The 13,906-nt window shown below is 40.5% G+C and overlaps 1 protein-coding gene across 1 annotated transcript; it reads right to left on the bottom strand.

The window, feature by feature from the left end:
* Positions 1 to 3,709: 3,709 nt before the first annotated feature.
* LOC133388330 (pulmonary surfactant-associated protein A-like) lies at positions 3,710 to 13,373 on the bottom strand. The gene is made up of 4 exons (XM_061634310.1): positions 13,193 to 13,373; positions 8,882 to 9,001; positions 6,632 to 6,709; positions 3,710 to 4,086 (listed from the first exon to the last, which is right to left on the bottom strand). The coding sequence occupies exons 1-4, from the start codon at positions 13,371 to 13,373 to the stop codon at positions 3,710 to 3,712; spliced, it is 756 nt and encodes a 251-aa protein (XP_061490294.1).
* Between the last annotated feature and the right edge of the window lie 533 nt (positions 13,374 to 13,906).

Raw genomic sequence — 13,906 nt, 5'->3', positions numbered from 1 at the left:
CAGCTGGATTATTTACAGTTATTGAAACAGATATAGAAGAGCACACTCTTCTCCATTAGAACAATTTTATTTTTTTATATTCAAAATTTCCTGCCCTTTCTTTCTTTGCTAAAGATGCAGTGACAATTTTCTGGGCTATAAAATACTTAAAAAGCAAACAAAACATAAAACAGCAGCATATTTGCCCGAGGTAACTGAAAACCAAACACTTAACTGTTCTAGGTCAATACTAAAAGAAGAATCCCTGAAGTAATACTGGTCTAGAAATGCCATCTATACAATAAATGTCCTGGTAACTTAAGCTATTGCACTGACTTTGCCAGGCAAGAATTCGCAAACACTCCTTGAGGATGCTTCGATCTGATTTATTTGAGTTGAAATAATGTAAATAGAACAAAAGGCAAAAGAAGAAAAAATCAAATGTACAGCAATATTCTGTCTGTATCGGGAAACATTCACCATTCTGCATCCACTGAATGAGTGATCCTTTCAACGTTTACACGCTGTTTAAGGCTATACAGTGGTGACACTTGTGAGCTGTGAGCCAAGATACCTTCAGTTCAACCCACTAGAACCCACTAAATGGCCTTAGGCAAACCACTCTCTCTCAGCCTCCACCATATGGGGAGATGCTAAACTGGCTTACTTTTTAGTGATTAAGGATTACTGGGAACATATATGCAAAATGGTTTGAACATTCTTAACATGATATATAATAAATGCTATCCGTTATTGTGATGGATCTTGCTCCTATACACTGTATTAATGACTGGCAGTTAAGGCCTCAAAGTAAATCCCATTGCAGTGAATGAAGCTGCTGTCGGACAAGCTTCCTCAACACCAGGCTGTCCATTAATCAGCCAGTGTAAACACAATGGAACACCACATTCGATCACACATCTGCTATTATCAGCTGCTGTCCTAGGCAGTCATATGCATGAGGGCTAGAGAAGGGTAAGCACTGTCAGCGGCATTTTGATTTTTTTAACTGTAATCTATTGCAAGCCTGTTTCAAATGACAAAGCAATCTGCCCATTCTGCTTGGCAATCAGCTGCGGTAAAAACTTTCAAAGCATCTCCAGTTGTATCTCCATACCCTTCTTTTGCACCTATGCACATAGCAGTCTAAGATCATTGCCATCATTTTCATTGGTGACAACATACATAAAGTACAACCCTCTGTTCTCAATAGGTTCAGGGCTAGGTTAATTCAATCAGCAGAATCATGTGATAAAGCTTTTATTGGACTGTACCATTTCAAAATGCGTGTAAATGGGGGGAGAGAATCCCATGACAATGCTTACATAGTAGTAAAAAGAAAAAAAAACTCTTGTTATGTAGAAAATGAGCATGTCAGAGAAAAGGGTTCAGCCTAGTCATTTCCCTGACATTCTATCTCTCCCCCTCCCAGATCCAGCAAACCTAAGCCATGCCTGGAGTTCAGAAGATAAAGTGACTCTGCTGTTCTGTTCCTTCTAGCAATGCTGCAAGTCTGTAGGTACTACAGTAGGGCCCCGCTTACTGGCGCTCTGCTTCCCGGCGTTCTGCTAATGCGGTGGCTTTCATTCCCCATTTTAAAGCCGCTTTTGTGGCATTTTCACGTCATTTTCGTGCGACGCACCCCATTATACTCAATGGGGTTCCACTTTATGGCAATTTCCACTTTACGGCGGGGGTCTGAAATGGAACCTGCCGTATAAGCGGGGCCCGCCTGTATTTCCTGACTAAGGGCTATTGTGACTAAAATAGGGAGGCCCTGGCAGTAGTCTCATAGTGTCAGCATCTGGTTTGTTGGGGCCAGGTAACTCTATTATGTTAGCATCAGAGCAGCACATGAGGATAATCAGGGCCAACGCCAGAGGGCGGCCAGGTTGGGCCCTGGCTGAGGGCCCCTGGATCCCAAGGGGCCCCTGAAGGGCCCCTCCTTAGCGTGGGTGGGTAGCACTCCCTTCCACAATCCATGGCAGCGTCAGCTCCCGACCCTGCCGTGGATTGCGAGCAGGAGCTCCCAGGCACCCCACCTACTGATGCTCAGGCCTGCAATGCTTGCCTGGGTGCACTGCAGGTGTAAGCCTGCCATCAACCAAGATGGTGGCTGAGGTTTCCCTAAGGGGTTGATGCCTCAGCCGCCATCTTGGTTGATGGCAGGCATGCACGCACAGTGCAGGTAGCATTCACCAAGGGAAAGGTAGGTAGGTGAAGTGCGCGTGCATAAGCGCGTGTGCCAGGCCCCGGGGCAGGCTAGTGCCCAAGGGCCACAGCATGCCTGGTGCCGGCCCTGAAGATAATTGTATGTCATGGTTAATTTTTCTTTTGTCTAGCTGGAATAAATTCACTATGATATTTACCAAAGACTAATTGGATGTTTTATAAAATATTAGGAGTTTAGGATGAGAGATCTGTTTCTTTATGACTTGAATGTTGCCAATTACACCTGTCCATTGAAAGTGTTGAGGTTAAGTTGAAATCCCCAGTGCTTGTAAACTATAGTTCACTTGCCCTATCTAAACCAGTTCGGGCTTTATGGGAAATAGAACCAAAGTGGCCTTTATTTGACTTTTGATATGAAATGTCGGTTTATTTCCTGGTGACCTGACCCTTACCTACATTCCAGTGGCTCGCATAGTAAAAGCCGGTTTAAGCTGGAAACTTCCCTACTATGCATTTCTGTATCACATTTATCCTTATGGCCTTGCTTATTGTTACTAATGTGCATTGCACAGAAATGTCAAACGCCATTCCTATGCCCCTCATATCCTTGACTTGTAATACTCCTTTTGATATGTAAGCAGAATAGTATCATGTCTGTCTCCAGTTTAGGGGGCGCCCGGTTGCAGCTGGGCCTCCCCTCAATAGTTGCCTTTGTCTGTTCCTGCATAGTGCTTATCTCAAGGACATGCGAAATATGCAGACATAGAGTCTGAGAGATAGTCTTGATGTTTCTCCTTTTGTCCTTCCCCCTGTACCCCTTTACCTCCTTACATATGCCCCAAAGCTATGTCAGTTAGCAATTGCTTCTTTTGTATTTTATGACGTGAACCCGATATTGTAAACTTCGGGGTAAGCCTATATAAACTCTGGAACGCCAATAAACGAGGTTCCCATGCTGGCCTGCTTCGGCTTGTAAGTATTGGGTCCCCTTTGCAAAGGTTTTTGTCTCGTGTTACTTGATCTCTGATAGTGGGTTCATTTGCACTCAGCTCCGCACTCTTCCTGGGTGTAATAAGCGAGTTGGGGTTGACAGGGCGGCTTGCGTGTTGGGTTTGGACCTAACAAAAGTCTAAAATCGATGCAAAAATCACAGAGGGCCACTCAAAACTTTACACTCACTTTCAAAACATTTGAATATGCATTTGAGTATCATGATTGTGCTTTGTTTTAGCTCCAATTTGGAAAGGATATAGCATGATGTCAACAGTATTAATCCATAAAACATTTTTAATTTTTTTTAAGCCTTCAGAAGCTGGAAATCCTAATTTTCTTGATTTTACATGCCAGATGTGGGTTAAAATCTGTTTATTACATTCAACCTTAAAGTTGGCTTTGTGTCAATTGGACTATCATGGCTCCTATAAGGAACGCTGGGAACTGTCATTTTGTGAAGGTTGATTTCTGACAAATATCTTAAGGGCCTCCACAGAACCACAATTCCCAGAAACCATGATAGTTTTGTTGTTTTAGGTTTTCTAATGTAGACAGAGGAATCTGATTAAAATTCACAGACAGCAAGACGATACTGATTGCACTTTTTGTCATTCCAGCCTCCATCGGTGTACATCTCAACACAGTTTTCGGCTCCCTTGCCATTTGGTTCATATCGACGCCACTTAGTATAATTCACAGCCGTCCCATCTAAATACTCAAATTCACCTGGAATAGGGCTCTCCTTAATTCCCAAGTAGGCATATTGGTTATTCTGTTTCACGATATCCAAAATGGCACCATTCTCCTCTTCATTCATGGGTTTTGCCATTGAACCTCCAGACTTCTCACATGTTTGGAGTGTGGTTTCAAAATTAACTTGCTGAGCATTGGTGGCAAATATTTTGTGTCCCACTTTATTTATAATTCCTTTTAGAGCAAGCACTGCAATAGAGAAAAACAATCACATTTATCCATTTTGTACTATTTCAACAAAAATGAATGCGTGGAAGCCATCACTAGATTTTGTACCGTCAAGTGACAAACATGCATGTATATATTAGGGACGGGTGAATCAATCTGTTTCCAGGCCATATTACTTTTGCGTGTGTTGTCCCATAAATTTGTTCTATCTCTTTCCCACATTAATCTGCAATTTTAAAAAAACTGCGCAAAAATGTGCATTTAAATACATTGTGAAATATAAATTTAAAATGAATTTTCCCTCAAAAGACACATTTCTAAGGGTGTCCCAGGCACCATAGGAAGCACCAGATCTCCCTCTCTGAGGGTGGACAGAGAGCTCCATCCTGAAGAGGGAGATCCAATGTTAGATGTCCCATTTCTACTGCTGCAGAAACTTCGGCTGTGAATAACACTAGTCACCAGAGCAAAGTGTTTCCATTGGCCACACCTGAAGGGGGAATGGGATGATCTGCCAATCAGTTGTGAAATTTCTTTGAAGCTGAATTTTTTTTAACAAAAAAAGCGCACTCAAGCTGCTCCCACCAGGTTTTACAGTAAAAGGGGTGCAGTTTGACTACAGTGTGTGCCCCCATTTTCTGAAGAGAGAGGTGGAGACACACTGGAACTGGCAGAACAGTGAGTAGTGTTTCTACCCTTCCTTAGTCTTTCTTCAACCGACTTCAGAACTCCAACATCAGTAAGGCCAAAGGGGGGAGGCATGCTGGGAACAGACCAGGGGAAGGCTTGGATCTGAAGAATCCAAGGCCCTCCCAGTCCTTCGATATGCCTCCAAGCCGGGGGGGGGGAAACTATGCCATCCTAGGAACTGGTGTAGTATATCTCTGTGCCATTGTTCCCAACGGGAGGGAAATTGTAGAAGGAAGAAAGCTTGGAAAAGGAGAGAGGAGCGCAAAATCCCTCCACCTGCCCCATCAGTGAGAGCCCAGCTGAGCACTGGATGAGGCAGATCAATCACCTTCAGTTCTCTTTCTCCCATGCCTTAAGGTTGTAGCCTAAATGTATTTTCTCTCAAAATGCACATTTTAAAACCTGCTTTTCCTATTATTATTTTTTAAAACCAAATACTGTGTTGGGATGCTAGGGAAGTGCAAAAGCAAGTGGATAACTAGGGGTGCAATCCAATTCACATTTACACCAGGCTGAGTGGAGTTGGATGCAGTGGATCCCCAGCTGAGCCAGCTGGGTTCCGGCTCATCCAGGCTATGCCGGAGTAAATCCCAGTTTAGCAGGGGCTCAGTCAAGACCAGCCTAAGTGAAGCCGGCATAAGCCCTGAAAAATGGATGTGTCGGGGACATGCCAGGGGAGGGGCCAAGGTGAGGGGACTTAGGCCACATCCAGCTCGTATTCAGAATTCTCCTACAGGTCCCAATTCAGGCAAAAGATATGCCGGGAAAAAGGTCAGTCTAAGAAAATAATTGCAATAGAAGTCAATGGAGAGAGCTTACTCCCTGGTAGGGGGATTTAGGAGAGCAGGCTTCTACTTTCTGGTCCCTGCATGCAGCTCCTGGCTGAGCCAGCATTCAGCATTCAGCTAACCCAGAGGCCCCTGAATCGCAATTGGATGTGGCAGAACTTTACGCCGGCTTCTCTTGCCCCAGTACTACTCCCACTGGCTACCCCTGGGTTGGGTTTCTCTGCCCGTTATGATCTGCATATTAGACTGGTCAGATCCTAAGATAATTCAAAAGTATCCCTTGTATAACCTGCTCTCTCATAGTATTACCATAAATTCATTATTTTTATTTGTTTTTAAGATTTAGGAATATGACAACTCTTTATTTCAGAAAGCTAAAATTCTGTTGAAAAACCATACAATCAATAGCACAGCTATGAAGTGTTTCTTATTTTTTGAATACTTTATTCTTTCAAATATTTGGAGGGGTGGGCATGGGGAAAACCCAAATATGTAATTTTTAACTTTTTGAAATTTGGACTGGAGACAGGCAATAGGATTTTCCTCCCCCAAAGATGGTTTGGAAGAGGGATTGCTACTTCTGGTGTGGATGCTTACCTTACGTTCACATTTGGTGAACAGGCTTGTTTTTGTTCTTTCAGAGGCAAAAGAGAGGGAGTGAAATAAATGGGTAGACACAATGGGAAGTTAGCCTCTTGCAAACCACTTTTAACTCTCTTAAAATTATTATTTGTCTCCAGTTGAAGCTACACAAAAGACGATAAGACAGGGTTTCACATGTACATATGTTTTCAGCAGTATTAGGATGGGTTTCCTCTTTCAACAAGCCTTTTGTTGAGACCTATCCCAGTCTGCGTCTGTGTTGAAATTGCTTTTTAATATTTTTTTAAACCTTTTTTAAAAACAATATGTTTTTAACTCTTTTTTTAAAATATGTTTTTAAAGTTGTTTTGTTTTAATGTATTTTAAGGTCTGTTTTTATGATGTTTTATAGTGTTTTTAGTGCTCTTGTTTGTTGCCCTGGGCTCCTGCTGGGAGGAAGGGCGGGATATAAATCAAATAATAAATAAATAAAGCAGAGAGATTACCTCCTTCAAGCCTGAAGATTCTTTGATTCAGACTTCTAAGGGCTTCTTGCACTTCTGGATCAAGTGAAGCAGAACGGCCTGTGAATTAATGTAAAAAGAAATAATTGAGTTGAACTGTGCTTCACTGGCTATAGCAAATTTATTGTCGTTAGTGTAAATCATTTTTGGAGCCAGTGTATTTCATTTTCAGTGGAGAATAATTCAGCCCCGTTACACATTTCTTAAATTTAACAGTGACCACTAATAAATCACTTCTGGAGTACGATTTATTCCCAGCATATCCAACATAGAAAACAGTATCCCCTTAGTTTTAAGCTACAGGATAAAAACGTTTAAAAGTGCAGTTTCTTTTATCCGTTGTTAGATGAGTGGGTGAGTGTTGAGTTCCAGGTGTATAACATTTGTAATGTGTATCCTCCATTGTCTAATCCATTTTTAATGGCATCTAAGCCATTCCAAACAAGCCAAAACCATTCTAATCATGGTGGAAATGGTGTATGAAGTATTATGCTCTGATCTTCATGATATACTGTTTGTATATTTTCCTTACTGATAGTGTAGATATTATTTATCTTTTTTCTTGCATTTATATCCCACCTTTTGTTCCATCATGGAACCTTGGCAGCCTCCATGTGGTTCCCAAACAACCTCCCATCCAGACATTGACCAGACCCAGACTTGCTTAGATTCAGTAAGGTGGTGGCCCCATGTGCCTGCTGACCATACCTTGGAACACAGGGCCCCTCAGAACAACTAAGAATTCAGCTGAATCATCCAGATAAGGAAATTCCCCAGCCTACGAATTAGAAGAATCCCAGGAATGACTTCCTAAGGCTAAGATTAGTAAACATCTTGCCCTTTTACTAGCAAAATATGAACCCTATCATAGAACAAAAATTTAACATGAGGTTAGTACAAGTATATGAAATCATAGCTTAGATAATACTTAAACAAGGCTTAACAGTATAATTGTGGTTTTACCAGTTCTCTTTAATACAAGTTTTCAGCAAGAAAACTAAGCTAATATCAGCAACTTGCCTTTTATACATTTTTAAGGCATATCTAATAATACATTCATTACACGTCTCTTTCTTTTATGTCCTAAATTAGCTGCCACTTGGTAAAATAAAAAGAAAATGCTAACTCGATCAAAACTACTTATTGATTGATTGATGGATGGATGGATGGATGGATGGATGGACGGATGGGGATGGATGGATGGATGGATGGATGGATGGATGGATGGATATCCTGCCCTTCCTCAGGGGGGCAAACAAAAACACTAAAAGCACTTCAAAACATCTTAAAAACAAAAGACTTTCAAACATATTAAAACAAAACAACTTTAAAAACTTTAAAACAAACAAAACCTACTTTTAAGCAAAGTATATGTCTTTCAAATGCATGTTGAGGTAGATTATATATGATCATTCAAACAGATATCATTTTGAAAATCAGACTCTAAAACAAAATACATATGGCTTATTTTAATCTCAACAATTTTGTGTGCCCAGACATGGTATTTGTCTGTGGAATAAGCCAGATGTTTCACTTGAGAGTCTGAAAACCCTTGTCTGCACTGTGCTCACCTGACTTTGTAGATGTCCTAGCACAGAGTCCTCTTTGTACAAAGCCAAACAGAATGAAGAGGCATAGTCCCTGCTTATATAATAGTGTGGATTGTGTTTTATTGAGTTTTGGGCATTCTTTTATCCAAGCTGATTCAATGTCAGTTTGAAGCAATTAGGAATGGCCACATCTGTCAATTTTGGTTTCTCTCAGTTTCTCCAGTCTTAAGTTCAGTTTTCCACATTCCCACATCAGTTTGTGATTTTTAAAAAAAATCCTTTATTTTAGTGCATCATTCTCCTAATTTACACATTTTGTATGCACTTTTTCTCTAATATAAACATTTTTGCAAAGCAATTTTCCCATATACAATGCCTTTTGCATGTTATTTTCACTATTATCTTTATGCACACCACTACCCTAGTATATGTATATGTATTTTTGTACAGATTTCTTGACTAGAGAACCATATTGCAAAATAGAAGTGTGAATTTTGAAAAGTGGCTGCATTTCAGTTCTCTTATTGTTTCAGAGAGTGCAAATTTGGTAGATTCACCTTTAAACTGGATCAAATCTCTCCCTATCCCTAGCTCAGGCAATTAATAATTGTACGGCCTGAGTGTACAGGGAAATTTGTCACAATTTTCTTTGTATAACATGGAGGCTAACCATCCTTTTTACCTTCTGGTCCAGGAAGCCCCATCTCTCCCTTCTCTCCTGGTTCACCTTTTGGCCCGACTTGACCAGGAGGTCCATCTCTTCCAGGAGCACCTGGTAGGCCATTTGGGGGGCCCATTGGACCTAAAAGAAAACACAGTAATAATGACATGCAAGATATTCTTCTCAGTGGTATACTATAGTAGAAATAGAGTAAAAAACCATTTCGAGCCTACAGGTGGCCTTTGAGCATGTAGACTGCATCACAGGCCTGCTGATCTCCTTGGAATGATGAGTCAGAAATAGGGATACCGGAGAAATCTGCTCCAATCAGATGCAAGCACAGATGCTGCTGCAGTTTGCACATTTGCCTGGTGTGAGGACCGCAAATGCCAACAGGTTTCACCAACACCAATTTTCTTTTTTGAAAAAGGTCAGCAAACTTTAGAACATCATTAACCAAACGAGGCCATTCATTTTTTATTGTTACATTCAATGAACAAAACAAGGTCAATTTTAATGTTAGTTTTATTCTACTAACATTAACATCTATGGGTCTGCTTTGCATTAGCATGTTGGCAAATCCAATCAGTGAAATGGCTCAGTCATTTTTTCACAATCACAGCAGGCACAGGTTGGGGTGAAAACAGAAATGACAAATTAAATGACAAAAGAAAAATGTTTTTAAGAGGTCTGATGCCTGAAGCAAAATGTCTGACCGCACTGAATGAGGTAAAGTCATGACAGTGGAGGGGAACTCAGGCCTTCAGATAATCAGAATGAGAGAAGCCTATAAGTATGCTTTTAATGTATTTGTATGTTTTTATTTTGTATGTCACCCAGAGTGGCTGGACAGCCAGCCAGATGGGCAACTAACAAATTTAATAAATAAATAAATAAATAAATATAAGTTATGTTGCATATAAGTTAATTAAACATTTATTTGTACTGGGGGACTGCAGCCAGCTGCAATATAGATTTCTTGCAATGTTAAGAAATAATTGTTTTGGAACCAGAACCGCTATTTAATAAAGACTCAGCCCTCTGATACATCAGCAAAGATGCACATGGAACCATGAAGCTCAGTGTGTGATCTTGAGATAGTAAAAAAATTGAAGTATCCCATGCTACCTCACAGTGTTGTTGTGGATGATGTGTGCTGGCTGCTGGCTGCTTGGGGAATAGTGAGTTACTCATTGACAGACGCATGGGGAGCTTGTTCACACTCTTAGAGTCAGGTCAGAACACAGTGCATGTATTACTATCCAAACATTGAACAATGTATTTAGGAAAATGATAAAAAATACAACAAAACAGTTAGCCAAGACACTGCTGCTGATAATAATCAAGTTGGGGTTGGAGTAAATTTTCCACATGTAAATTTTCTCAGCATTACACAACAAACCTATGAAGTGTTAGTGTTTTCAGTTTCACCATTGCAAAATACTTAAAAATAGTTCTGTTCAGTTCAACTCAGCAAGCTTCATCATTTCAGTTTGTGGAGGCGGGCAACCACGTTGTTTGTGTCTTTTCATCTTTCATCTCCCAGACAGGCAATCGCCCTGTGGGCAGATGACTACTTGATGGGCAATTAGCTGCCTCATTGATTTGTGAATAAAAACTATCAGGAAATATATGGAAATCATCAGTAGTACTGGAAGTTACATTAGACGTAGAGGTAGGTGGGATGCCAGAGTACTGTTAAATTCTGCCATTATAGCTCAATGGGATGGTAAAGATGTAGCTGTGCTGATCATGAACATCCATGGTCTGGGAAATATAAACTGTCTGTCAGACAGCACTCTGGTTGAAAAAATATGGCAAACTACATCCCTAGTCAGAAAGCAAAATCATAGTATAGTCTCTCTCTAGACTGGAAGCTATCTAATCTCCTGAACTCTAAAATATGATTACACATCAGCTAACTAGTTTAGCATGTGGACACAAATTAGTATACTACTGAATACCTTTTAGTTGCTCACCTAATATTTTGAGCACATAAAAAAGGAACAGATGACTTCCACAATGTTGCTTCTCAAGATCAGTTTATTATTTCTTTCTTTTACAAAGTATTTGTTTAAATGGCCCTTGGGAAGCCTCAGGGAACCATATTTCCACTACAAATGTAGAGCCTGATTAAGAAATCTCCTAATAAAGCTTTCATGAATGCACTCTGATCATTCATACAGTTTCTTTTTCTTTCTTTTCTAGACACTTTGAATTATGTTCTGTCTAAAGTTTATGGCAAAGTGTAACGGGAGACATGAGGGCAGTCTTCAAATATCTGAAGACCTGTCACAGAGGACTTGAACCAGTAGGTGGAAACTGCTGGGAAGCAGTATTTTTTAAATAATTAAAATGCTAGGAGAAACTTCCCAATGGCACTGAAACACCTGCCTTAAGAGGTAGTGAACCTTCAACTTTTCTACTGGTCTGATTAAAACAAACACTGGTATTCCTCCACTTCACATAGACATGTGGGGCTGTGCTTATGTATAAAGAACTGATTACTTCTTGGAGTTTTCTCAATTAAAATGTTTATAAGGGGAAGTCTAACTTCCAATAAGAAAAAAGAAAAAGACAGAGTGATTTACAATAAAATTACTGAAGAATAGCAGCCCTGTAGCCAGGGTGGGGCAAATGGGTACATTACCCCCTCCCCCGAGCTGAGCTTCCCCACCCCAGGATTTTTAAAAATATAATTAACCTTTTTATTAACATAACAGACAGTGACAGTCTTCATTTAAAGAATGACAGCTTGTTCTAAGAACAGGAGCAATTTAAGACTAGAACACTCTGAAAAATTCATTGAATAAGACAGGGCAAGTTCTCCCTCCCTCCCTCCCTCCCTCTCTCCCTCCCTCCCTCCCTCTCTCTCTCTCTCTCTCTCTCTCTCTCTCTCCTCTCTCTCTCCCTCCCTCTCTCTCTCTCTCTCTCTCTCTCTCTCTCTCTCTCTCTCTCTCTCTCTCACACACACACACACACACACACACACACACACACACACACACACACACCTGGAAGAGCCCCCAATAGACTGTATAGCAGCATGACCCTTAAAGAGTTAAGTGTTACAACTTTGTATCATGGTCTACAGTTATTCAACTCCACCCCTTGGACTTTCCTTTGCTCAGTTTTTCAGTTTCAGTTGTGTTCTGTACCCAGCCAGCAATAAAGAAGAGTGTTTGTCGGCAGTAAGAAGAAACAGTGTGTTTGTTCTGCAGTTATGATGAGTAGAGCACAAATGGGTGCTTATTGCTAAAGGATGAAATAAAGAGATAACTTAAAGTGATGAGAAAAAATATCTACCCTAAGTTACCCTTGACTCTTTTAAAGTGTTCACTACAGTCACAATAATTTTTTCTTGACTACTTGATGGCAAAGGATGAAAACAGCCCTAGAGGAATAGAAACACCGCTCTGCACAATATAGTTATCTGGCTGGCTGGCCAACTAGACTTTAACTCTGGCCTAATTTCTGATTTTCCCAACGTGTGCAACTCAGCATGAGGCCTTTTCAGGGTTTCTGGCCATATAAATCAACCCAGCAACCAGTAAAAAACACAACCCAGTTGCTTTCCACATTTAGCTTCCAATTGCTTAGTTACTCCTTTATATAGCAACCAGTTAATTCTTTCCCTTGATTGTCCAACAGGAAGGAAAGGTCAGGAAAATCAGGCACAAGACTAGAATGCGATATCCTTAAGGAGGAGTTAACACTTTGGGTATCCCCTTGTTCACTGTATCCTTTACATCCTTTTTTGTTATGAAACAAAAAATATGCCGGTCATTTAATTCCTGGTGTTCATACTAAGTTGTCTGTTAACTTGACCTTTACATAGCCTGTTATGTAAGTTCACACACTCTCTGCATGGAGGTGGCGTGAAGGGGAAGGTCTCTGCCTTTTCCTTTCCTGGCCTCACATCTCTCCATCAGTGAGCTATGCACCTCCCCCCACAAAAACGCCCCACATGGAAATGTAGCTGCCCCACTTAGCAAGGAAGGCTGGCTTCAGGACTGCTTTTTGGTAGAATCCAGAGCTGTATTTAAGGATCTACAAACCCAAACTTATAAAATCAAGCCCATAATGATTCCTGATCCCCACCCCAATTTTAGCCAAATCATGGTCCTTCCCCATAGCTTTGTAAAAACTGTAGCAAAGGGGAACATCACAAAAGGTAAAGGAACTGGGCTTTTTCTGATCCTCTGTAATTTGAACACTGATATGAATCAATCCACAACCAGGTGTCTATAAGGAACAACACTAGCTCATTACTAGCAATTCTCAATATCAGGATTTACTCTGAATGTGTGACACTGTATAATAAACAGATACCTGGTGGTCCTTGATTGCCTTTCATGCCATCCCGTCCATCTCTTCCAGGCAACCCATGGGAACCCGGAGTCCCTGGGATTCCTGGTGCTCCTGCACATTTATCCACTGACTGTCCAAGACATGGCAGGGAGAAAACAGTGACTAAGACTGCCACATGAAGCAACTGGGACAAGAGCCTCATTTCTGACCAGCTGTAAAAAAAACATACATAAATGAAACTAATCATGGTATCCATTGAAAGGTATTGAAAACTGTTTGCTCTAAACTGTGAAACTTCACATGCTAATTTCATCTGTTGAAGGTAGTGTGTTCTCACCCTGCTCTTCTTGAACAAAGACAGACAAAAGGGGGGGATACATAATCTCCCCTAGAACTTAGTAGTACAAAATGAAATCATGGCAATATAATAAAAAATAATGATTATGCCAATAAAAATAAAGAGAATAATGTTTCAGCCAATAAATTTGACAGCAAAATGCTAATTCAAGTCCACTTACCCTAGTGTTCCAGTCTGACATAAAAGAAGGGTTTCAAGCCATCTAATTTATACAGTGCTGCCGTATAGCTGGCTCCAAACTTAAGTGGAAATTTGATATACTCTTGTGAATGTGGATGGAAGTTTGATAAGGGTTGATTTGAATGAGTCTTTGTTTTATTTAAGTACTCCATTTACTTGAAATACTTCAAATGAGGTGAAGGACTCAGTGATTATAC

Source organism: Rhineura floridana, chromosome 7 (assembly GCF_030035675.1).
Source record: "Rhineura floridana isolate rRhiFlo1 chromosome 7, rRhiFlo1.hap2, whole genome shotgun sequence".
Classification (NCBI taxonomy): Eukaryota; Metazoa; Chordata; class Lepidosauria; order Squamata; family Rhineuridae; genus Rhineura; species Rhineura floridana.
Note: the sequence above shows the minus strand (reverse complement) of the source record. Positions and strands in the feature narration are given on the sequence as shown.